Genomic DNA, 24,585 nt, shown 5'->3' with positions numbered 1-24,585 from the left:
ACACAAGATTTAATTTGGTCCTAGTCCCTGCACTGCAACTGGCTTTGCTTACAGCTGGAATTAGATTGTTTTCCAGGAAATAAAACCCTGCTTGCCAGTACTGGCATAATCACAGGAGCAGAGTTAATTCCCATGAAGCTTCTCCACCTTGTACACCACTTATCCACAGCTCCTCAGCCAGTCACCCCTCCCTGCCCCGTGCCTAGTGTGCTGGCAGCTGTGGATTCTCTGGTGTCTCATGGAGGTTGTGCCCCCTCTCCCCAGGGTCACTGAAGGGGTTTTCCTCCCCTGCCCTGATTGCCTCTTTTCACAGTTTGTAGGGATTTTATCTCCTGAAACAACTTCTGCTGCTACTAAATGGTATTAAATTTGGCTACAGAGTTCAAAACCTGCTGGGGGACTGGTGGTGGGGAAGAAGACAGCTGACAAACTGCAAAGGTCCTGGTTTGTGGAGAATCCCACCAGCACAGCTAGAAGCCCAAAGTACTGAAGTGACACATCCTGCACAGGGCAGGCAGGAAGGGTGAGTGTCCCTGCGGGCAGCTTGGCCAGCTGGGGGGGAATGGGGCAGGGGCAGGACTGGCTGTGGTGGCAGTGGGGGAGGCAGCGTGGTGGCCTTTCCTCTCACCCTCACCTGCTTTCCTTTCAGCCTCTTTGCTTTGCTCCATTGCCCCCTCCTGAGCGGCCTGAGGACCCTGGATGTTTAGTCCACCTGGCAATACCTCTTATGGGCAGGTGTAAAATGTCTCTGTGCACATATTTATACAGAAGCAAACTGCAGTGAAACCCAGGCCCTTGCGGTCACAGAGATGCTCCTCTCCCCACCTCTGCCTGTGCCCCAGCTCCCCAGGCTCCTCTCTGAGCAATCCTGGGGGTGGATGTCCAGAAAAGTGAGCTGTGGCTGCTCATCCCAGACAGGCAGTTGTACCAAGGGAGACCAACCCCTCTGCCAGCTGCAGCTCCTCGCCCTGCCTGCCCCTCTCCCATCCCTCCCTGTATCTCCCTTCCCCCTGGAGCCCGTTCCGTGCCAGCCTCGGTGGCACCTGAAAAACATGTTTTCTTGCAAAGTCTGTGAAGGGAAGGGGTTGGAACTGAGACAAGCAGCTCCTCTGTTGCTGTGATGAGTCTTGTTAGCGAGGGGAGATTGTTCCCCTCTCGCCTCTGAGTCTCACACAAGCTGGAAGGGAAATCAGCCATCTCGGCACTTTTCCACCGTACTTTGCTTTTTTGGTTGATGTCATAACGTGACACATGGCAGCGCGTGGAGAAAGGAAAACCAAAAAACAACAGGAGAAACAAACCCCCTCCTGCCCCAGATGTGTCAGGGGGGTCACCCTCACCCCAAAGTTGGTCTGTGGGAGCGGGGGCTGCTCTGGGGGTGCAGGACTGACTGGGGACTGGCAGTGAGTTGGACTTTAGTGGGACGAGCCTTATTCTTCATCCCCCAGACCCACCAGCATCACCCCTGAGATTTATGGGCAGAGGCTGGTTGTGTCTGCACAGCTGGGGCCAAGGTATCTGAGAGGGAACTCAGACCCTGCCCATCCACCCGAGCTGTGTCCCAGCTCCCTCCGTGCCAGCTCCAGGAGGACACAGCCCTTCTCCCAGACACAGCCTTGGAGGTGTCCCTGCCGTTCCCTGCAAGGACACACCTGTTTTATTACCACTGCTGCCCTGCCTGGGGAGAAGGAGCATTGGAGGGAAAAACACTGATAATCTTATGGGTGGACAGAAAGGCTGATGGCCTAGTTTTCTAGCAGTAACCCTCTTCTCATCCCTCTGAGAAGAGATGCCCCAAGAAATACAGCAGCTGTTACCTGCCGGTGACTTCAATGTTGGAGACAGCATAGAAGTACTTGTACAAGTTCTCCCTCTGCACGTAGGTGCCCCCCAGGGCCGGTCTCAGCAGCCTCATCCTCAGGTCAGTGATGGTAAAGAAGTCCTTGAGCCCCTTGGCGCTCTCCAGCCGGGTGTACAAGTTGTCTGTGTTCTTGAGGTCGGGGCCAGCAAAGATGGCAAAGCGATCCCTTACCTCGAACCGGACGTTCTTCTCCTTCTTGGAGCCCGCCCAGCGGGAATACTCCTCCGTGCAGAGGACCCTGTTGGCACTGGTGGTGGAGAGGTCCCGGACCCTCCGTGCTGGCATGCTGAAGGCCTCCATGCAGTCATCTGCATAATATTGGTAGGGATGCCAAGTTCTCCCATTGTCCAGAGACTTCTCCAGCATCATGATGGTGGGTCGGCCGTACTCGAAGGTGATCACGATGTCGTCTGTCAGCTCGATGCTCTTGTTCCAGGACAGTGTGATGTTGGCCAGAAGCGGCTCCGGGTACCGGCGCCATGTCACGCTCTGCCAGTACGTGGCCAGCCCCTCGTCCTCGCTGTCAAACATGAGTTTGGGTGGGTGGGCCAGGTCCGGGTTGGAGGCATCACACTCGTCGCTGCACAGGTACGGGTTCTCCTGGAACAACAACAATGGTCACGAGAGTGGATGGATGCCTTCCTGGGTGATGTGCTCTAGGTGACCCTGCTCTGGCGGGGGGGTTGGACTAGATGATCTTTCGAGGTCCCTTCCAACCCCTATGATTCTATGATTCTATGATTCTATGATTCTATGATTCTATGAGAGGAGAAGGCATCACCTGGGCATCGTGTGGGCATCACAGGCACGTGGCTCAGCTCGCACCATTACTGCGCCCCGGTTGTAGCTGCTCGTGTCAAACCTTAATTGCTGGGCTGAACTGGGCTGTGCCAGGGGTCTGGCTCTGGATGAAGCTGTTTCTAAGCAGGAATTTAAGGCAAAAAGATATGGATTTGCCTTGGCTGTGAGCAAGGCTGAGCTGTTTCCTTTGGAAGGCCCTTTGTGATGACCATTGCTGGTGTCTCCTCAGCTCAACCTACTCAAACTCTCCAGAAGCTGAGCTGACAGGGGATGGGGAAGGGAACAGGGCAAGTGGCTCTGTGCCCAGAAAGTACCAGGGACTCCCGCAGCCTAAACACCATCCCCAGCCACTTGCTCTTTGTCTGGGCATCCTCAGCCTGTGGCAAATAGCAAAGGACACCAGTTAATGTCTGTCTTTGCAGAAATCGAGTGATGCAACAGTGCCAGGCAGGCTGCTCCTGAGGGGACAGGCACTGCCCAGGCCATCCTGCCTCCCCTAGCTGCAGGCAGGAGGTGCAGTGATCTTTGGCTGCCTGCTGGGACCACGGTGGGAGGGATGGCTCACCCATCCAGGTGACAGCGTCCACTCCTACATCACTCATTGCCTGCAGGCCTGGGCAATGGGAGAAAAGGTCCAAGCATCCTGTATTACCCACAAGTGACAGTGCACAGCCAAGCCTGCATGCTTTGCAAGGACACAGTCACACCTGCACCTGTGCTGAGCTGCACTAAGGACATGTCATCAAGGTCACGCACCAAATGTTGGCGTTTTGGAGGTGGGCATCAGGGTCAGCTGTGTCATTGGGGTGTTAAAGCCCTGCAGCTCCTGCCTGCAGGAGTGTGTGGGTCAGACCTGCCTTGGGGGTGACGTGGGGCTCTGTTACAGTAGGTACCATCTGCAAAAACCTCTCTGCAACACACTGCAAATCTGTTTTGCACATGAAGCATCTCTTCACTGTTGCTTTACTTCCCTCTCAGACTCCAAACCCAGAGGACTGGGGAGGGTGAGGGATGGGTAGGACAATGGGCTCAGCTGTGGTGGGACCCTCATCAGGGAGGCAGAGTCACCTGGCAGGGGGAGGAGGAGATAAAACAGCTGGAGCTGCTCAGGGGTGATGGTTGGAGGTGAGGAGCCTGCTGGGCTGCAAGGACTGGCCCTCCTGAGCACAGCCAGCGTGCAAGGTAAGGCCCGGATGGGTTTTGAAGTTTGGCTTGTGAATGTTTATTGTGTGGTTGGCAGTTCTGTGCCTCTGCCTGGCCTTGGGGACCAGCCACAGCACCCTGGCTGTGCTGGGGGTGCTGGCTGCTAGGGAGCTGGGGCTGGGGGGCTCAAACAAATGAGATGCAGAGGTGGGTGCTGCACCAGCTGGTTGGGTTCCAGGGCTGGGAGAATCCTGCTGGCAGTGTGGGAAGAGACTGCTCCTGTGTCTGTGGCACTGGGGACTGACCTGGCACCATAGGCTTGCTTTGTCCTGGCAAACTCTTGGAGCTTCTGAGTGCTTGTGACCTGCTTTTAGGGTGCTCTGTGTCTACCCTGGGCAAAGCAGAGCAGGGGGTCTGGCTTGTACAAATGGGTGCTCTTGGGTGCAAATCATGGCTGTGCTTTGAGTGTGGAAAACGCTGTGTACCACGAGGTGCTTTGGAAAGTTTGGGCTTTGCCACTTCCAGTTGGGCAACTAGAAGTTCTGGGAACTGCTTAGAGCTTCTGCATTCTGTGGATGTAAAATGGGCTGTTGGTGCCTCCCCACAGCTCGGAGACATGTGCTGAATGTGAGCAACTGTTTGCACAGTGAGTGGGGGCCAGAGTGCTGAAGAGCCTGGGGAAAGCTCAGGAGCACATAAATAATCCCATCTCCTGGGCAATGTGTGAGTAGCAAATGTAAATAAGGCAGAGGCTGCTCAGCCTGCAGAGGGGCTGAAACCAACCAACCAGCAGCTGATCTGAGCACCAGGCTCCTTTTCAGGGGATGCAGTGGAGGCCTTGGGGAGAAGAGGGGACTCCTGTAGGCACAGCCTTGTCGTGTGAGATGTGCCCGAGGCTGCTGAGGAAAGCAGCAGGGGCCAGTTGATGAAGCAGCACAAAACTCATCCTGTGTCCAGCACCAGCTTGATCTCAGACAGGCACCTGCCCGATGGGAAAACCTCAAGTGCTGTGCTGGGATTTGCTCCTTCTGTTCCAGCCTTAGCTTGAGCCACGTGTGGCTTTTGCCATCTCTGTGTGTGCTGGGAGGAAGGGCTGCAGCCCAGGCTGCTGAGCTCCAGTTCTGTGTCCATCCCTGGAGCTGGGAGGCTACTAAATGGATGTTCCAGTGGATGGTTGGAAAGCAAATGGCAACGGTTTTGTTATTTCTCACTTGCTTGCAGCTGTGCTGACTGAGCAAGAGAAATTAATGGAGTGCTCAGGCTTGCTTGGGTGGATCAGACAGGGGTGAGGGCACCTGCCCAGGTGTTATCTCCTCCCAAAGAGGGGCAGATGTCCTGAGTAAGGGGAAATAGCAGCAGGGGTGTGGCAGGGCTCCAAGTTGTGCTGGGGGGTTTGTCCTCTCTTCCTGCAACACACTGTTCTGGAGCAGGGATTAAAAAAAAACCAAGATATTGACATATTTAAGATGCTCTCCTGACTTGTCACGTTCAGAGGAATTATTTACCTTTGCTAATGAGACACAGCTTCCTGTGGGGGGATGTAGCTGCCTCTTAGAGCAGCTTTACAGCAGTGGCTGATGGAAAAGGAATAAAAATCCCCCTCAGCTGAAGTGCTGGGGCTGTGAGTGTGTTTCCTGTGCTGAGGCATCACTTTGTGTTGCAGTGTGGTCCTGCTGCCAGTGTGGCCATACAGATGGCTTAATCGGACGGTCCTGTAAAGACCGTCCTGGGGGGCTGTTTTCACCCTGTGTCTGAAGGAGGGTGCAGCATCTCAGTGGGCTCAGATGGGGAATCAGCTCGAGGTGGTGGCACAAAACTCCCCGATGAACCCACCCTGCTGCTCAGAACAGTAGTGTGGGAGCAGGAGCCTGTGTGCTTTGAGCTGCCCTGGCAAGAGCACCCTTGCTGTGTGGTTTCCTTTCCCTGTGTGCAGCAGCCATTGGGGCTGCCAAAGCCCTTCAGCTGGTGTAAGATGAATCTCCACCAAGTACTTACTGCTAGAGTTGTCCCCAGTGTGCCCACACTCGCCAGCTTCACCTTGGTAGGGGCAAGGTTTTCTTTGAAGGCTTCCTTAAGCAGTTGCCAAGCTACACAAGGGCAGGACTCTGTGACCAAACCAAAATAAGAAAACATTGCCCAGACCAGTAAAGGGTGGCCAGGCTGGGAGGTGGGGCAGGTTTCCCAGGAGCAATGAGGGAAGCAACAGAGTCTGACAAGCGCGATGCCTCTCCCCGTGTCCCGTCTGGAGGGACAGAGCTGGCCAGGCATGTCCCTGGCAGGAGACCTGGCGGGTCAAGAGCAGGGAGAAGTGGAGCCAAAACTCTGCCTGTCTCCCATATGCTCATCCCAGAGATCAGGGAATGGGGGTTCACAGTCCCTGATGCTCCTGTACATCCCAACCCATAAACGTGCTCAGCTCAGCAGGCAACAAGCTCAGAGTTGTTTGAACCACCCTGGTGCTCTGGGGTGGCACAAGGCTGGAGAGCTCAGTGGTTCCAACAGGGTAAATGCAAAAATAACCTCCAAGTGAGGGTGCTGAAAGGTGGGGGGGGGGAGCCTCAAAAACCACCGAGTGAGTCACATCACTACAGCTTCCTCTGCTAAAATGAAGTGTTCCTTTTTGGTTTTCAGTTTATTGAATTGTCCTTCCTCCACGGGATGCTCAGTGCAATTTGGGCTGGAGGGGGTGGTTAGAAGTCAGCCAGGAGGGCAGGGGGGAGCGGAAACAGATGGTCATACTTTGGCTGCTCTGTGGGTCCTGGTAGGATCAGTTATAGCCCTGTTGAAACAATTCCAGGTATTATTTTTGAATCTGGTTTCCTCCTCCAAGCCGTGTGTCCTCCAAAGAATCTGTCCAAAGTCCCAGGATATTTACATCTTCAATCTAAAAGTCAGAATGTATCAGCCAGGCAAACCTTGGTCTCTGCAAGCTTTAAATAAACCAGTTCACTTTGAGTCTCATGCTATTAAATCAGTCGTGAGTGTCCTCACAGCAACTAGATATTGCAGGGTTCCAGCTCCCTGGCATGATCTTCTGCTTGCTTGTTTCTTGAGGGTGCAGCAAAGGGCACTGCAGCCTTGCTCAGCCCCTGCTCAGCCCAAAGGGGCAAAAAGCCCTGGGGACAAATCACAAAAGCCTCCCTGAGGACAAGTTGTCCCAACAAATGGCACCACAGCAAGATTGTGCCTCCATGGGGCAAATCCCTGGGAAGGTGTCCTGGTGAGTGCAGAGCCAGCTCTTGGGTTTGGCCACCTCTGGGTGCTGAGCTGGGGTCACTGCTGGGCAGAAATGCTGCAAAAGGGACTTTCTGAAGGTGATAGAGGTGACTTGCTTCTTGTGGAGCACGTCTTAAGAAACAAGATATTGCTCTGAGGAGGCACAATGACAGGGATTCAAGATGCTGCAGGGAAGCTGCTCCCCACCTTGCTGGGGAGGGAGGGAATGGGGGGGAAAACAGCCACAATAAAAGGCCCTGGTTTTCCAAAGCCCAGCTGGTTTTTAAGGCTCTTAATGAGTGCACAAAGTTGTTTTCCTTTTTTTTTTCCCTAGCAGATAATGTCATTTCTAAGCCTCACAGCATAAAATCATATATTTTTGTAGGTGAAATTACTTGATTAATCATTAAGCTGCTGAATATTTAAACAAACTAGACATCTGTTGTGAATGGTGAAAGCTGCACAAAAAAAACAACCCTGCAGCTTTCAGGAGAGCTCCCTGCCAAAGGGAAGTTGGAGAGCAATTGCAACTAATAACTGCACAATGAATAATAATAATAATGGTAGTAGTAATAACAGGGGGGAAAAAACACCAAGATTTGAGCAAGGAAAAATAAGATGGTGTGGAAGTTTGTACAGCTCAGCTAAGGATGCTCATCACAGTTCTTGTAACCTGGTGTGAATGGTTTAATTGTGCCCTTGCCTAGGGAAGCCCCCCTGGAGTTGCTCTGCTTTTGGGGGTCTCTGCTTGATGAAATTGTGGTGGTTAAGCCAGGACCTCTGCTAAAACCTGGGGTGTTCTGGGGTCAACTTGTTTTTAATTACAATCAGTCTCCCAATGAGAATAGTGGCAAGGTCTCAACAACTTGGACTAGTTTTGGAAAACCAAGCAGTATTTTTTTGTGTGGTGCTTTGAAGGCCATCTATGAGGTTCACAAAGTCCCCAGGTTGCCTTGCACAGCTACAAAGTCCTTAAGTTCCTATCGAATTTACTCCAGATCCTGCAAAACAGCCTCATTGGCAAAACTGCCCAGGGCTTTGCAAGGATCTCCATCCCCATCCCAGCCAGGCTCCAGGTTTGCTCCAGTGCTGTTCAGCCCTGGAAATGACCCCACCAAGCAGGGGAGATGCCATCCCTGACCCAGCCCTGGTGACAACCTCCTGTATCCTCTCCATTGATAGAGTTAAATCTCTTTTACACCATGAAAATTCTTAACGAGGGCCACACTGAGTGGTGGGTGTTTTGGGGAAGCTTCCTTTTTTTTTTTCCAATAACTGCTCTGGGATGTGAGTCTCTCTCCCAGACAGAATCATGTTTACCTGGGAAAACACTCAGGCTTGTCCCAATGTTATTAGAAAGTTTTTTCACTCTTGCTGCTTCTGATCTGAGGGGTCAGCTGCTCTGTCTGGAGTTATGAAAAAAACAAGGCAATTTTATCATCCAAAATAACATTTGTGGGTAATTACATCTTGTGCCTGGGGGCACAAACCATGACCTGCCAGTGGCCAGGATGGGACTGCCAGAGAACTGGAAATATTCTCTGACAATTAATTTTCACTCTATTCGTTGGCTGGGAGGGATCAGAGGGGTGAAACAGTAATTAATTTACAGCAATTATTTCCAACAGCTGGCAAGTGGCACAACTCATGGGCAGAGATGTCTGGGAGCATGGAGATAACTGGGGAGGAGGGAATACCCTGCACCAGCCCTTCCATGAGCCAGGGGGGAAGGTCTGTGCCCTCCTTGCTTGATGCTGGAGGAGCTGCAGGGAGCCCTGGTGGGGCTGCCTGGCCAGGGGCTGCTCCCTCTGGCACTACCTGCCCCATCTCCTGGTGCTGCACAGGCCTTGCCCACCCCACAGCTGGGACTGGAGCCTGCCAGGTGTCTCAGGGACCTGTTCCTCTTTGGGATGGTTGTTGGTGTGCAGGGGAGGGGTCCTGGGTTGGGACCACGTGCCTCAGCATCACACTGCAGAGACACTGGGGCTGCTCTGAATGCAAAACATGCCCTTTGGAAATGGACCCTTAATTGCTTTCTTCCAGGTGAGATGTTTTCTCCTAATTATTATTATTATTTGAAAATACAACTTGGGTGAAGTTAAATATGTTTTAGAGAATCCTGAAGCCCTTATTTTTCACATATGGTAGAAGATCCAGTTTTCCCAGGGCTGCCTGTATGGCTGCTGCCTGGGAGCCACTTGGGTGCCTGGGAATGCCTGGGAATGCCCCAGCAAATCCCTTCTCTGCCTACCCCACAAGTGGGCATGGCCCCAAGCCATAGGCAGAGCCCTTGAACATGGCTCCCTTCTTCATGGTCACCCTCCACAGAGATGTTTTGAAATGGTCAGTGTGTGTAGGCAGGTCCTGGCAGGACACCCATGGTCTGGTGAAGGATTCTTTCCCAGCTTCACCTCTGCAGGTGGAAGGCAGCTCCTTCTGGGAGGCAGGGGTCTCCAGGGGCAGGGAGCCTTGTGGAGATGGGATGGTGCTGGGATGTGATGCTCAGGGTGGGCTGGTTTGCTCACTTGTGTGCCCTCCCCTTGCTGCCTCCCTCCCCCAGCCACCTGCACGAGGCTCTTATTAGGGCAGAGACAGCAAAAGGGGAGAAAACCATCCTGGCTAACGAGGCACTTGCTGTTTATGAGCAGGTAAAGGCACAGCTGGCATGAATTATTAACAGGGTGGAAATGGGGTCCCTCCACAGATCGGCTAATTCTGGCTCTGCTGAATGTCACCCCTTCCACCTCCCCCCCCAGGCCGTGGTTTGGGGGATTGATTGCTCCTCCACTTCCTTCCCCTTCCTCCCAGATGTGAGGTTGTCCAAGCACAAGGTCACCCCTCGGCAGGGGCGTTGGGACACTCCTTGCCTGCCCGTGGGACTCAGGAGAGGGTGAGTCAGCAGAAAGTGGCCCCGCCGGCTTCTCGGCGCAGCTCCTGGTGAGCACCCCCTGGGACCTGCTCAGCCAGACATTTTGCTTTGTTTTTTGCCTCTTCCCTTTGGCCTGAAGCAGATCCTCCCTCTCCGGCTGCGCGCCGCTTGCTCAAGGCTCTCGGGCTCCCTTGGGCCCGTCTCTTTGCTGGAGAAGATTCAACCTGTTCTCCTGGCTGCTCTTCCCCTTCCCCCTCCAGCCTGCTTCTGAATTCAAGAAGCATCTTGTTAGTGTTTCATCCCAGCTCAGGACTCTGCCCTTCTCTCTGCCAACCGTAGGGAAGCATCACAGTGCCAGGCAGGGCTGTATGGTGGGAACGCAGTGTCCTATCTCCAGGTGGGGAAACTGAGGCAGGGAGGGACTTCAGGAGCAGGTCTGGGCTTCATCTGGAGCACTGAGGGCTCCACCTTTTCTGGAGACTGAGCTCTTCAGTCTTCAGGACTGAAGTGGTGGGTCCTTCACCCCCTCTTGATGTGAAAGCCAAGGCGAACCATGAGGGAGAATTCCTCTCCCCATTGTCTGCTTGTTACCTCCATGAACAGGGTCTGAATCTATCTTTGTGCCATACATGGTACAAGCTCTGCAGGAGGCTGACACCCAGGTGAGAAGCAGCCTCTCCACAAAGAGGGGATCCAGAGATACTGCTTGTCACACACACAGACTGACCTAAGGACCTGGCCACCCTCACGGCCCGTGCACAGACACAAATCCTTTCACGCCCACTCTGGCTCAGCCAGAAACAGCCAGAAAATCTGGTGACATGATAAATTTTAACCTCCAGGCTGAAATTAGCCCTGACCACATGTAACCTCTCTGAGAAGGGCTCTGAGCACCCCATTTGCAGGGTGACCTCGGGGCAGCACTTCATTTCCAAAGCCCTGGGATGGCTGGGAAGCAGCTCTGGCTTCTGCTGCTGGATCTGCTGCCCTACACCTTGTCCCAGAAAAATGCATGTGGAGCTGATTTGTGGGAGACACAAGGGTTAAATCTGCCTGGAAAATTCCACTCCTAAGCAGATAATCTGGTCTGTGCTGGGCACACACACACACACACACAGCTCCTGCAGCCCAGCCTCCCATGGAGTAGTTTTTGAGCAGCTCTTTCTTTGTGAACTGCTAATCCCTGGTGAGCTGCTCTAACCCCTCCTGGCACCCTGGGCTCACCTCATGCCCACCTCTGGGCTGCACCCCTGCAACTGCTCCTTTGGCAAGTTTATGGATTACAGGGTGACCTACAGCCTGAGGTGAGAAGCTGGTGAACCAGCTGCCTCTCAGCCATGGGCACACTTTCAAAGAGGCAGGCATTTAATCCCACCAACTGCTTTTTTAGCTCTTCTCCAAACCTGGACTTTCTGTACCTAATTTGTTGCAAGTTTTGCTCTTCCCAAGGCACTTCCCTGAAGCTCCTCTACAGATTAAGACCCTTGGATCCTGCCCCATCCCTCCTCACCCAGATGCTGAAGCCCTTGCAGTTTGTCATGGGGGGGTATCTGTGTCCACAGCCCCTACCAGCAGCACAACAGCAGTGACCTGTGTGCTGGGCTCCGAGTGCATTATTGATTCAGGACTAAGAAAATGCTTAGGAAGTAGGAAAAGTGTCCTGCTCTCTAAAAGCTTGTGTGCCTTGTAAGCTCAATAGATGCAGCCTTTGCAGAGCAGCTCGCTCCACCGCTATTAATATTTTATTCTGTAAGAGAGGCCCTGGTAGTTTGAATGGGGGAGGGCAGGACACAGAGGCTGGGGGTGGGAAAGGGGGAAGTGGAGCTTGTTGTCATCCTCAGCTGGAGGTGCAGATCTTCCCCACAGCCTTTGTTGGGGTAACACAGTTGGGGGGTGGATACCCTTGCACCCACCTGGGCCTCTGATCAGGGCTCCTGTGCCTGCTGGGACAAGCACTCTGCTTTTGCTGCTGCTTACAAGGAGTTTGGCTGCTTTATGCCCTCAGGGGAATAATTCAGCAGGTGCCTGGTGGTGGCTTGGACCACATCAGGGTGAGCTTGAAAGATGCCCAGCAGGGTTAGGGTGCTGTGTGGGAGAGGATGGGACACCTGCCTAGGGGGAAGCCTGGGAGTCCAAACTGCTGTTGGCTGGTGGGTCTTAGGGCTTTGCAGGCATCAGCTTCTCCCCATAGACATCTGGATGGTCATCAAGTGGTGCTTGGCAGCCCAGGGATGCTCAGTGTGCAGCCCTGCAGCCAAGGGCTCAGCCCTGGAGCTGCTGCAGGAGCAAAAAGCGAGGTGGTTTGGGTGACTAGAGATGATTTTCAGATGGATCAGTGAACTAATGTGACCAAGCACAGCTCAGCAGCTTCTGCTGCCACAGGGGGACAAGTGGGGATGTGGTTGTCACTTGCATGGGACAACAGGCAGGGCCAGGGAGGTGGGACATGCCTTTAAATCCTGATGGTAAAAAGATTGTGTTTGGGATCTGAAACTGTAGTCAGGCTCAACTAAGGTCAAAACTGGACTTTCACTTAGGCAGCCTTTTCTGTAGGGAGAATTCCTTCTGAAGTTTTAAGGGAGATAGTATTGATGCTATAGAATACAATATGGATTAAAACAAACAAACCCAAAACAAATAGGAAGGACTTCCCTGGATCCCTTCAGCTTTAAAAGTGTCTTATAGAAAACCCACACATAGAGCTGCTGTGAAAGCTGCTCTCCTGACTCTGGCCATGCTCCCCAGCAAATCTTTGGAGTCAGTTCTCTCCAATTTTCCCATCTGGATGCTGTTCCCTTTGGATAGCAAAACTTTTCTTAAAAGCAGTTTATTCATCCCTCCTGAGGTGGGGGTTAAGCTTTCTGCTCATTGTACCAATTAAATCTACTTGACAGCTTCATTTTTTTATCGCTGTGTCTTTTCCATCAGCAAGTAGAAATGATTCTTGTTAAAGGAGCAATATCCTACCTTACAACAAGATGAATCCCAAACTGGGTGTTTAAGGAAATTGCTACAGACTGTGAGGTGAAATCCTGTTTGCTCAGCACTCTGTAATTTAGAGCTGAATTTCTTCTCTCATTTTCCATAGAGCTTCTGTGACACCAAGATCCTGCCACGCTCTGGAGCAGCCTCTCTGGCAGGAGAGGAGGAGTGTGTAATTTGCTGAGCAGTTAATAACATGCAATCCAGGGGTTTGGCCCTGAGGGGCAAGGAGCTGTTGATCTTGACTTCAAATCTTGACTTAAAATTGTGTCTGCACCAGCCCTGATGCTGAGAAGTGATGAAGGATGGGAACAAAACCCAGAGGTTTTGCTGCTCTTGCTCCCACGCTTGAAAGTGATGCTGCTGTGGGTGCCTTTTCCACCCTTCACCTGGGTGGAAAAGGCAGAAGTTGCCTTTTCCAGGCTCCCCTCAAAGGAAAGGGGTGTATTTTCCAGGAGGTAATTTAATGTACTGGAGGGCTGCAGGGGGCAGGGAGGCTGTTGGCACGTGAGGGATGTGAAAAGAAGGATGCGGTTTTCCATCCCCAAAACCCTGACCGAGCTGTCCTGGGCAAGTTGACAGGGGAGAGTGGTTTTCTTATGCTGCTGAAATTTGGCATAAAGGCAAAGTTAATGTCCTCAATGCCAACAGGGAACAGTAAGTCCTGTAAGGAAGGGCAAAGGGCAGCTCTGGCTCCCAGCTCTCTGCTAAGGCCAAGGATGCATTTGCAGGTAGCACTGATTTACTCAAGAAAGAGGGAGAACATCCATTTTTCTTGGAAAAGATTTTCCATTTTATTTGTATACAGGCTGTGCTCAGCCCGAAAGCTGCCCGTGAGCCCTGGGGTGGTTGCAGGGCTGAGAACCCTTGTTTTGCCCCCCTGGTTCTCCCACCTGAAACAAGGGGCAGGACAGGCCGGGAGAGCGCTGCGTGAGGTTCTAGAAGGGGTGAATCTGTTCTTTAGCCATCAGATCATGCTGCATCTTTAAAAATACTTCTAGAAAATCACAGCCAAAGCAATTCCATTTTCCTTCTTTAAAAACTTGGACTTTAGTTTTAATGATCCCCAAACCCGCAATCCTTCCTTTGCACCTAAACAGGGGTATGAAGATATGTTTGGGTAGAGCTGTATGAGATAGGCTAAAAATGTAGGGAAAAGGGCTTCTCAGCCCAAAAGTTTACCTGCTTTTTTCTGCAGTTAGCACCCTATCTACTAAGTGAAATAGTTATTTAGTATGAACCTTATAACCACATGTAATTCAGAGAAGTTTAACTAAGAGTTAAACTAATCATCAAATTTGCCCCAAAGTGTAATGAATAAATAAAGCCTTTTCCTTTCATGTACCCGTGCCAAAATCCACAAGCTCTTTTAGCTGATGAAACAATGCTGACTCCAAATAAAAATACCCCTGACCCATCAATAAGGGCTAAGAGCTCAGCCCTGCATTCAAGTGTCTTCTGAACAAGAGATGGTGTCTTGACACCTCTGGGGGGGAAAAAAAGTGGCTCCCATCCTGGAGATGAGCTGAGCTCCTTGTGCCACTGGCTGGGTGCTGGGAGCTGTGTCTGGAATACCCAGGAGATGTGGCAGCCACTGGCTCATAGGCAGTCTGCTCCTGCTCCCCTGTACACCCATCTTGTTTTTGTTAGAATGATTTGGAAACCCTTTGAGCTGCAAACCTCTTTGGAGCGGGCACTGGTGTTTCGGCATTTCCTTGCTCCCTCCTGCCCCTCTCGTGTGTAAATTGCCCACAAAACCTACATAATTTTTTTAGCACATGTGCCCAACGTGGACACTTGAAAGTGAAACTCTCAGAGGTCTCAGCTTGGTATCAAAAAAGACCTTCAACAACTCAGGGTATCTCCATACCTGGGAGCACCCTGCCCAGCTGTGCCCTCCTCCTCCCCAGGAGGGTGGGATGGGGAAGCAATGCTGTCTCCCCTCTCTGTCCCAGGCAGCTTCACAGCCATACCTGTCCCGAGACCCTCCCCTCATTTGAAATCTGCATGGAGCTGCTCTGTGCCATGCCCTGGATGTGATCTTTGAAGTCTTGCCCTTCCTTCAACATCCATGGTTAAAAGGTCTGTTCCCTGTTAGGCTTCAGTCACGCTTCTCAATTCATTCAGGCTTTTATTTCTTTACCCATCTGTCTTCCCACCACTCCCCTGCCCCGCCAGGAGAGGAAAATACAATTCATTTCTCAGGTGACCCTGCCAGGCAGGCGTTGACATGAATAGGAGAAGGTTCAGAAACTGTGGAAAAAGCAAAGCACCCTGACTTTAATAAGCAGCAAAACCAGAAGGGAGCGGCCAGATGTGACTTGAATTGTTGTCAAACAGGAAAGACAATCCCCCAAATAATCCCTGCAATCCTCCTCCTGCAGAACTCTCTGTGAGTGCAGCTCAGAGTTGTTGGAAGCTCCGTGTGGGACCTGTGGGTGCCCGTAAAGCCGGGTAGGAAACATTCCCTGTCTTACAAGACCCTCCTCCTCTGCCCACCCACAGCCACGTCCCCGTGGACATCATCTCTGACTGCTCTGAGCACGTAGGGATGTTTGTGTGTCTTTAATTGTGATTTCAGCAGTCTGAGCAGTGCAGACGTCCTGCCGGGCTGTGCTTAATTCCGAGTGCCGTGAGTCTCACTGCACGGACAGTGCCCTGCTGTTTTGAAAGACACCTAAGAAAGCAATATAGTCACTGTAAGAACTTCTCTGCTGGAAGGCTGTGCTTCTATCAGAACCCACCTGTTACAGAAAGATAATTAAAACCTGAAGAGAAAGGATAACGGGATGCTGAAAGGTGGGTTGGCAGGCAGGGAGCTGGGCAGGGTTCACCCAAGTCAGCCACCTCCCTGCTCCCAGCACGGGCTGGGGTTGGGAACCGTGGCTGGGCAGTGACATTGATTTGTGTGCAGCCCTCCCTTTGCCCGGGGGTAGCAAAGCTCCGGTCGCCTCTCTCTGCATGTCAATGGGTGTCAGTCAGGTCACCGCCCGGGACCGGGATGGAAAAGGCAGTTTCTCGCTGAGGGCTCTTTCTACTGGCCGTAAGGGGAGGTGCAGCAGTAAATGGCCACATTCCCTGTGGCAGAGGCCCTGAAAATTCACCTTGCTGGCCTCCCAGCATACACGGCTCCAGTCCTGAGGCTGGGCTAGAGCTTGGATCACCCCTGCAGCCACCTCCGGCTCTGAGCACCAAGTGCTGGGCAGGCTCCTTGCTCCCCTCAGCAGGGCTGCTCTGCATCTGCTTTCTCTTTAACACTCTCTAATCCTCTGGAGAGAACAGAGAGGGAGGGGAAGAGCCATGAATACAGTGGGATTTCATAAACCTATCCCAAAAATGTAAAAAATAACTTGCAGTACGTTACTCCTGTTCTTAGCTCGGTGCCTCACCAGGGAGTTGCTCAGGGAGGTTGCCATGAACGCTGGTTTGTGCTGTGGGAGATGAAGGCTGAGCCAGGCACACACCCTGGGGTGAGGCAGGGACAGGGAGGCAAATCCATGGCTTGCATTTGTGTAACTCCCATTCAGGCTGTACACGGTGTTTGCAAGTGTCTCAGCACATGGCAGGCGTACCCTGCCAGGAGATGCTGCTGCTGCCCAGAATAGAAGGATTTTAGCTCAGTATTGACTGAATCCAGAGATGTAGGGAGCTGATTGCAGTTTGTGTCTTCTGCTTTCTTAGAGGTCAGTGGAACTGGATGCCTGGAGCACCCTTAGCCAGAAGGTGTAGAAGGTGTTTGCAAATAGCTGCAGTGAATGTAGCAGAAAACAAGGTTCCCCTTTTAATCCTTCTGCAGCCAGTCAGATAAATGGAAAGCCAGACCCACCCAACAATAGTTCACTGTTTTATTTGCAATCTTTGGCTTAATCTTTCTTTTCAAATGATACTTTAAAAGAAAAACTGCTACTTATCAAGAATGAGTGAGATTTTTTTCCCTGGTACTAATAAGACCCTGTAGGCTGGGGAGAAGTGGGTTAATAAATAGTGGTGGTAGGTTCTGCTGGTCATGAATGTTTGGAATCTCCTGGTGTGAAAGCAACTTTTTTCTCTTGGATTTTTTCAGAGATGCTCTGTGCTGGTTGGGCCCAGGGTACTTTCTACGTGTATGTGGGGAACTGAGGCATGGGGTGTCTGAGTCTGGGTGATGCTGCTGATAGAAACTGGGACTCCTGTCCCCACTTCCACTAATTTAGAGGGAGGAGAACTCCCTCCTTCTCATTACAAGGAATAGGCTACTATACTCCTTGTCCAGTGCTCATCCCAGTAGAAACCCTGTCAGCACCGACTGGCTTGGTCACTGTGCTCTAAAGGTGTGCTCAGGGAACACCTAGAGGACATTTGGGAGGGGATGTTACAGCCATGCTGGTTTGCTCTTTGCTTTGACCCCCGAACTCTTTTTAACAACATAAAGCCTTGTGAATTATAAATCAAGTGTTCCTGCTGAGCCTTGTGGTGCACAGAATGAAATGCAATGATTAATATTTAAGAGAAAATAACTTACAGATTTTAAGTACAAGGGCAAGTGTCTGTCCAGAGAGTCTTCTGGTACAGAGGCAAGAGAGGGGGAGAGCTGTGCTTGCAGGGATGTCAGTGACACTGGTGACCATCAGACTGGCTGCCAGTGTGGGGGTGTTATGTGGGCCCCCACTACTCTGCCCATCACTCTTTATGCTGGGACAGTGCCCCCACCCCTGGTAAAACCCTGGTGCCAGCACAGCCTTTTGGGATGGGACCGATGAGCTCCCCCACACGCTTTAGCACGCAGAGGGACGTGCTCAGAGCAGCTCTGGTCTGTGTGCTTGTGGGGGAGGAGCTCTTTCAACCCCCAGACCAGGACTTCCTAAGCCCACTCAGCTCCTCCTTGCCCTCCCCTCAGCCTGCCAGCACCATCCCTGCTGTAAGGCTGACCTGTCTGCACAGCACTGGGAAGGCCAGGACACCTTCCCCTCATTTTGCATTCAAGGCAGCAGCCACCGCTGCCAGCCTGAACCCAGCTGGCCTTATAATGGCATCTCAGCCCCTGGCCACCTGCAAGCAGAGTCTGTTACAAGACATCCAAGAAGGAGGAAAACACTTACATGGGTGCAGAACCTCTCTGGTGGGTCTCCACAAGTGATTCCTGCTGGATCCACCCGTACTGTCACGTAATCCTTCATCCGCATGGCCTTGGGTTGGCAGGCGTAAAACTCCCATGAGGGGCCATCGTCCGTGGTCACCCAGGACTTGCAAATGTCATACTGTCCCATGGCCAAGGGGAAACACTGCAAGAGGAAAGCAACCAGGTAGAACATGGCAGCTGCAGCCAAGCACGGGATCCCTGGGCAAGGGCGGTGCCGAGAGTCCCGAGGAAGGCAGCTACTGGGCTAGGGGTTGCTCTCGGGATCAGCATGGAAACTCTTCATCTAAAAATGATCCAGTAGAAGGAGACCCAAACAATACCAGGAATGATCCCACGCTGTATTTGGATGTGGAAAGTTTCTCTTGGCACAGAAGCCACTTGATTAGGAAAGTTTTGGCCAGGGTTCCTGATCAATGGTCAAAAGTCTTCCTTAAACCTAATTTTTTTCCCCCCCTTTTATTGTATGAAAGGGCTTCCAAATCAGCATGAAAATATCTAGAGGTGACTCTAGTCAATCAATAGAAAGATCAAGTTCTGAGTTGCTGATGAAATTTGATAGGAGTAAATTGGAGAGGCTGTGAGATGGTGCTGGATCAGGTTTTCTTCAACCTTCTTGTCCGCCGCAAATGCGTCGCTGTGGAAAGCACCTTAAGCTGTGGTTTGCCTTAAATAATTATTGGGGCTTTTGAACATTAATACATAAATATAGCATCCGCTCATCAGTACAACTCTGACAAGAGAGATTCTTTGGAGCTAAAATTCCTTGCTCCCAAAGGATGGCTGTGTCAATGTCAGTGTGTTGGGTGGCGGCATCCGCGGGGGTCCCAGGGTGGTGGGTGGGTTGGCAGGAGCACTGCTGGCCTGGCTGCTTCTCCCTCTGTGGCTTGTAACAGCTGTGGGGCACTGGAAGGAGAGGATTTCTGTCTGACTTTGCCTTTTGGCAACTGAGCACCAAGTTTCCCCGAGCCTTCAGCTGCAAACCATGCTGCTACCTCAGGTCTTCTGTCTTTTTCATGGTCAGGGCAAAGGGAGAGTTCATTAGCAGGCTGTACCTGCAACAAATTGAAGGATAAATTAGCTGGGAGCAAAGGGAGGGCAGTTAGAGCAACAAGGCATGTAGGAACAGGGGTCCCTGAGGAGAGACAGCCCTCACCTGGGCTTCCTGAGCCACAAGCCAGGTTTTTGTAAGAGAGAGATATACAAGTTTAATAAAAAGAAATCCATAGTAAGATGCTCGTAGCTCGTCTGCTGTTTGGGAGATGGGGAGGAGCACTGCACCATTTAAGGTATCTGGTTTGAAACAGCAGCTGGACAAGAGCTCTAATGGGTCTTCAAATAATATCAAGAAGCAGCTATAGGTCATTAGAAGATGGAGAATATGCAGACACAGACAGACAAATTCGTAGTCTTAAAAAGATAAGCAAATAAAGAAGACAGCTGGGGAGACAGATATGTTGTCCAGTATCCCCACATATGATTTATCTGAACAATAACATTTAATAAAAAACAATTTAAAGTCCTAATAACATTTAAGGTTCACCTAATACAAAGAGCAATGACCTTCCTAGTATTCCTTTCAGGTTAGAGCAACATCTCTGCAATTTTGTTGTCTTTCCAGCAGAGCTATAAAAACCTTAAGTAATTACAAAACAAAATGACAACTCAAAAGAAAGAGAGAGAGAGAGAAAAAAAATAATCAAACCCTGTCTCAGCATTAGACCCAAGAGGGAGACCTTGTAAGAGAAGGTGGGAGGCACATATCTAGAAGAGAAATTTAGCTCTGGATAATTGACTTTCTATTTCACTCAACTTTTCTTCCAGAATTTAGGGATGTCTGCTTTAACAGCACCTTTAGGCTTTGCTTTTTCATAAAGCTCAGTTACTAAAAAGCTCAAACTCCAGGTTAACAGATCCATTGATCCACATCTGGGGGCTTCACATCACTGTGCTACCATCTCCCTATCCCCCCTTTTCTGGTTGAAAGATTGCTGATGGAGATGAATGAGTTCAGAAAGGAGAAACTTCATCACCAGCTCTCAAAGAACAGCCTATTATGGCTGCATTGGACCTGAATAAACTCTCAAGAAAGAATAGACTGGCTGCTATTTTTACAGTATGAGTAAATGTAGTAAAAATAATAAACCAGTGTGACACAGTGTTTGTAAGTCCCGTTGACATCAGAGCTGTCTTTTCAGTTATAACAAGTTCCTAATTATTACATCAAATTGGTCACAGCCAAGTGCTCAATAACAGTGGAGAGCATGAGGCTCCTGTGTTGTGTAGAAAACAAGCAGGGTGGTTTTAATGAGGACTCCAGTTAAGTTTATGGATCTATTTTCATAGCTTTAACGAGTCTATTTTGCACTTGAACGGTTGTCAGGGAAAAACCCGGGAAGAAATGATCTATAATATCTATTAGTTTCTTGTTACGCTTGCTAAATGTCATAGATTCCCGGGGAGAGGAGAAAAAAAAATATATATAAAAATGCTGGCAAAAGGTGTTTATTGTCAGTCAATCAGCCGGGCGTGCGGGTCCCCTGCGAAGTCCTGCCCGTCCAGTCCCTTTGCAGGAAGAGTTGCAGGATGTTGCTCTGGAATCAGGCAGCAGACTGGCAACGGGGGAGAGGGACCCTCTGAATTCAAGGGTCTGCCCTGCTTGATTTGGTTTGATCCTTAGAAAATAAATCTTCACCTGGTATTATTAAGAAGCTGCAGTCGGTGGGAACAAATGGAATCAACGCTCTTTGTTTTCTCTGAAGAGCGCTCAGCAAGCGCCGGGGACTGATGGCCAGAGGATTGGGAAACGCGAAATTAGATTGGATCTTGACTTAGCTGGTTCCTCTCTTTTATTATTTTATTATTGGATTAACACCCTATCGAAATAGACGAGGCTGAGCAACAACTCAGCTGCTCTGGAATTAAGTACAGAAAGTACACTCAGTGAAGGACGTTTCAATTTTCTTCTCCAAAGTGTTGTCTTCAAAATGAGCCCCAACCTCTCTTTATTCCTCCCCACGCCCCCCTCCCCCCAACCCCTCTGCATCCAGGTGAGTTTTCCCCTTTCTTTTCCACCTCTGGCCGCCCCTTCCCCTCCACCCTTAAAAGCAAAGTTCGGGAACGCCCGCGCTGCCTGCCATGAGGCAGGAGACTGAGCCTTGGGAATAACGTCGCAAAGCTGGAAGGAGCAGCGGGTTCCCAGCAGAAAAACCTGCACATCTCGCTCCTCACATCCAGCCGCGCTCCTTCGTGCATCTGCGCTTCCAGGCAAACCGATGCGCTTCTCCCCTTTCCTCCTCCCTCCCCCCCAAAAAAACCCCAACAAAACCCCGAAAAAAGCCAGGATCTATTTATTTTTCTAGACTGAAGGACTCGGGGCGCAGGCAGGGGCTGGGGCAAAAGTCTGCACCAGGCGGGCGCTGAGCCGCCCCGGCGGGAGCATCCCCGCCTGCCAACTCCGGAGAGGGGGGGGAACCATCCATCAGCCCCTCCCGTGCTGGTGGGGGCGGACGGAGACCCCGGGAGAACCTCGGGGCAACTTGGGAGGCTGGGGGGGTGGGGGGGGGAGGCAGACGGGGGTGTTTGGGATGGGGGTGCTGGGAGCTGCTGCCGGCGCTGCCCCCTCCCCCCCCCCCCCCCCCATCCCGGCGCTGCGGGTCCTTACCGGAGCGAGCTCGGGTCCGTGCACCGGGGGGAACTCGGGTCCGTGCCGGGGGGAGCTCGGAGCTCTGCGGGGCTCCCGGCGAAGCGCTGAACTTCGGGGCCGGGTGGAGCCCCCCCCTCACACCCGCACCGCCCCCCCCAGCCGCTGCGGGGCCGGCCCCCGAAGGGCAGATGGTCGGGGCAGCTTTGTGCAATCCCCGGCTCCCCTGGCAAGTTAATGCCGAGGCTGAAATCCCTTTTGCTCTCACTTTCAATCACAATCGGAGCTTTTATCTCCGTGCTTGATCCCGGCTGCGTAACTTCCTCTGTGCAGCTTTAGCACACACCATCCCACCGGCCGGCAATGTGCTTCTTAAAGGTGCAGGGAGGAAAAGCCGGTGGGGGAAAGGGAGGGAGGAGGGAGGGAAAGCGCCCGAGGAAGAGGAGGCTGCCAGGGGGGAGCCTTCAGCCCCACCGGCTCCGGTTTTAGAGCGGCTGCAGCATCCCCGCCGTCCCGCCGGGGGGTAAGGACGGGCCGGGAGGGCCACTCCTTGGTGGGTGGGTTTGTTTGCCTTGTTTATTTATTTTTTTTTCCTCCATAAGAGCTTAAAAAAAAAAAAAAATCATGAGATCATGTTCGTTCGGGGAGGGGGGGGGGGTGGGAATAATAAGCAGCTCTAGTCACGAGGGTTTCCCCGCACGTGGAAGTTCTCTCCGTGGTGTGCCCTGAATATTTTGGGGAGGTTTCTGCTGGCAAAGATGCTGGAAATGAGGCTGCGTGTGGGGGAAGAGGGGGTGGTTGGAATTAATAGGATAAACAAAGCAGGAACTCGGAGATGGGGAAACGAGATGGCTGGGAAACGCTTTGAGAATGGTGGGAATGTGCTTTGGGAGTTAAGAAAAGCTGGTTTTTCACTTTGGGAAGGCGAGGGATCAACATGTAGGGCTGTAAGGTGTGATGACACCTTTCTGCATGGGGATGCAGAAGCTGTAGGTGTTGCTGAGGTCAGCTCTCCTGTGTCCACACCGAGGAGCTGAGGAGGCTCCAACCATGGACAGGGTGGATAAAGCTGTGGCAGGTAAAGGTCCAGTTTTGCCCTGCACCGGGCAGGATCGTTCCTAAGCAGAGACAGGTTTTTGACGTGCACGTGGGTAAATGACAGTCCATTTACAGGGAGGAAAACCAAAGGATCCCCACTGCCCTCTAGGCACACGACCACCAAAAAAATGACTGTTCCTTCCTAACCGATAATTCAATAATTTCTAAGCCAGAAAGTGCATTGTCCAACTTGCATGTGGTTTGCGATCTCATCGACTCAGTGTGTTGTGATGTGATTTTCTTTGGCCCATTGCTCTGAGGTCTCGATGTGGCTGCTCCCATCTAAGAGTCCCTGGAAGGAAAAAAAAAAAAAAAAAAGCAGCACTATCCATCCTGTGACAGGGCAGAGGTGATTTAGAGCTCTCCTGGGAAACGTTTCCCGTATTCTGGAGCATAAGTGAGATTTATGAAATGCTGGCATGCAGCTTGACTGTGGCCCAGCCCAAATGCTGCCCTGGTGCATGGGGTGGTCTTTACCTAAAAGGCTGATTTTGATTCTGGCTCGAGCTCCACTCCTCGGGTCAGGGCACAGACTGGTACTATCCATGTGGCTTTTTTTTCCCCCCTGTAAACACTTATTATAGGGCAATAGTTTTACTTAAGTGAGAAGAACAGGGTAGGAATTCAGGGTGGGCTGATATTCCTGGATTTCACGTTGTGCCTTTAGGTCTCCTAGTAATGACTCCCCTGGAAATTCCACGTGTCTCACTTATTACTCCTTTATTAGTTATTATGGTACAGTAAGGGGATAAAAAGGAGTTGGTATTTCATTTTCATTCCCTCTAATAGCCACGGCAAAGACCAAGTGGTGTGCTGATTATTGACATCAGAGTTAAGTGATATGCACGCATCATTAGGTTTCAATTGGAAAGAATAGCAGCACAGTGTGAGTCGTCACACTTCTAAACTACATGGCATTTAAAGAAAAACCTAAGTCGTTTTTCTCAGCCCTGTGAGCTGAAAAGATCAGAAGGCAGCAGTAAGGCTTGTATAGACACAGGTAAAAGGTTCTAGCTCCGGGCAAATCCCCAGAATTAACTCATCAGCGGGATACCCTGGAGGGGCTGGCAGCAGCTGCACGGCTCCCCCAAGGTTACACAGCCATCCAGGAGATCTAGGAACAAACTCGGAGGGTGGGAAATGGAGCTGCTCCCACTCCCGAGGTAAAGAAACGGGCCTGACTCCACAAGGTGCTTGTGCAGGAAGGAGGGAGATGGTCTGTGGCACTCTCAGATGTGGGAGCAGAAGGGAAGTGACACGGGCAGGAAGAAAAGGGGAGGAGTTGCAGTGAATGTTTTGTTTTACACCTGTTCCATGCTTTTGCCCAAGCACGTTTTGCAAATATGTAAATGCTGGGTGTCATTTCCTTCTGGGTGAAATTTCTGAGAGGAGCAAAATGGATGGGCTTCTCCTGCCTTCTCACGCAAGGAGAGTGTGGTTGAAAATCAATGGGTCTGCACTGAGATTTAATTACTCCAGCGTAGGCAGGGGTGGAGAATAAGGCCCTTAATATTTAATACAGCCTCAGCTCCCAAAGGGATCCCCAGGGCTCAAGGGCCAAATGTAAACCCATTAGAAGCAGGTGTAATCCTATTGACATATGCGGGCTCGCACCTTTTTATACTGTGCCTATATTTGGCTCCCTAAATCTAAATGGCAAATGGTGCTTTTGACATGGGCAGGAGAGGAGGGAAGTGTTTTCCTGGCTCGGGATGATAGAGGATATACTGAAACAACAGAAGGCAGACGTGACACCTCGCAGTCCCCGTTCGCGGTGGTGATGTGCTTGCTAACAGTTGAGCTGTCTTGAGTCCGTGGAGAGAGATCCAAGATTACTGCCAGCATAATAACCAGGC

General features: G+C 51.4%; 1 protein-coding gene across 3 annotated transcripts in view; it reads right to left on the bottom strand.

Annotated features, from left to right (window-relative positions):
• Nucleotides 1-21,750, bottom strand: part of NTNG2 (netrin G2) — a 45,526-nt gene extending 23,776 nt beyond the window's left edge. For 2 of the 3 annotated variants that reach the window (XM_051636347.1, XM_051636344.1), the window contains exons 1-3: nucleotides 21,653-21,750; nucleotides 17,951-19,043; nucleotides 1,818-2,461 (exon numbers count right to left, since the gene is read on the bottom strand). In XM_051636347.1, coding sequence (XP_051492307.1) covers nucleotides 1,818-2,461; nucleotides 17,951-18,163 — 857 coding nt within the window. In that variant the 5' untranslated portion in view covers nucleotides 18,164-19,043; nucleotides 21,653-21,750. Of the gene's footprint in view, nucleotides 1-1,817; nucleotides 2,462-17,950; nucleotides 19,044-20,683; nucleotides 20,739-21,652 lie in introns of those variants that run through there. The other variant, XM_051636345.1, reaches the window with a different exon arrangement.
• Between the last annotated feature and the right edge of the window lie 2,835 nt (nucleotides 21,751-24,585).

Source organism: Apus apus, chromosome 19 (genome assembly GCF_020740795.1).
Source record: "Apus apus isolate bApuApu2 chromosome 19, bApuApu2.pri.cur, whole genome shotgun sequence".
NCBI lineage: Eukaryota > Metazoa > Chordata > Aves > Apodiformes > Apodidae > Apus > Apus apus.
This window is presented reverse-complemented; position numbering and strand designations above follow the sequence as displayed.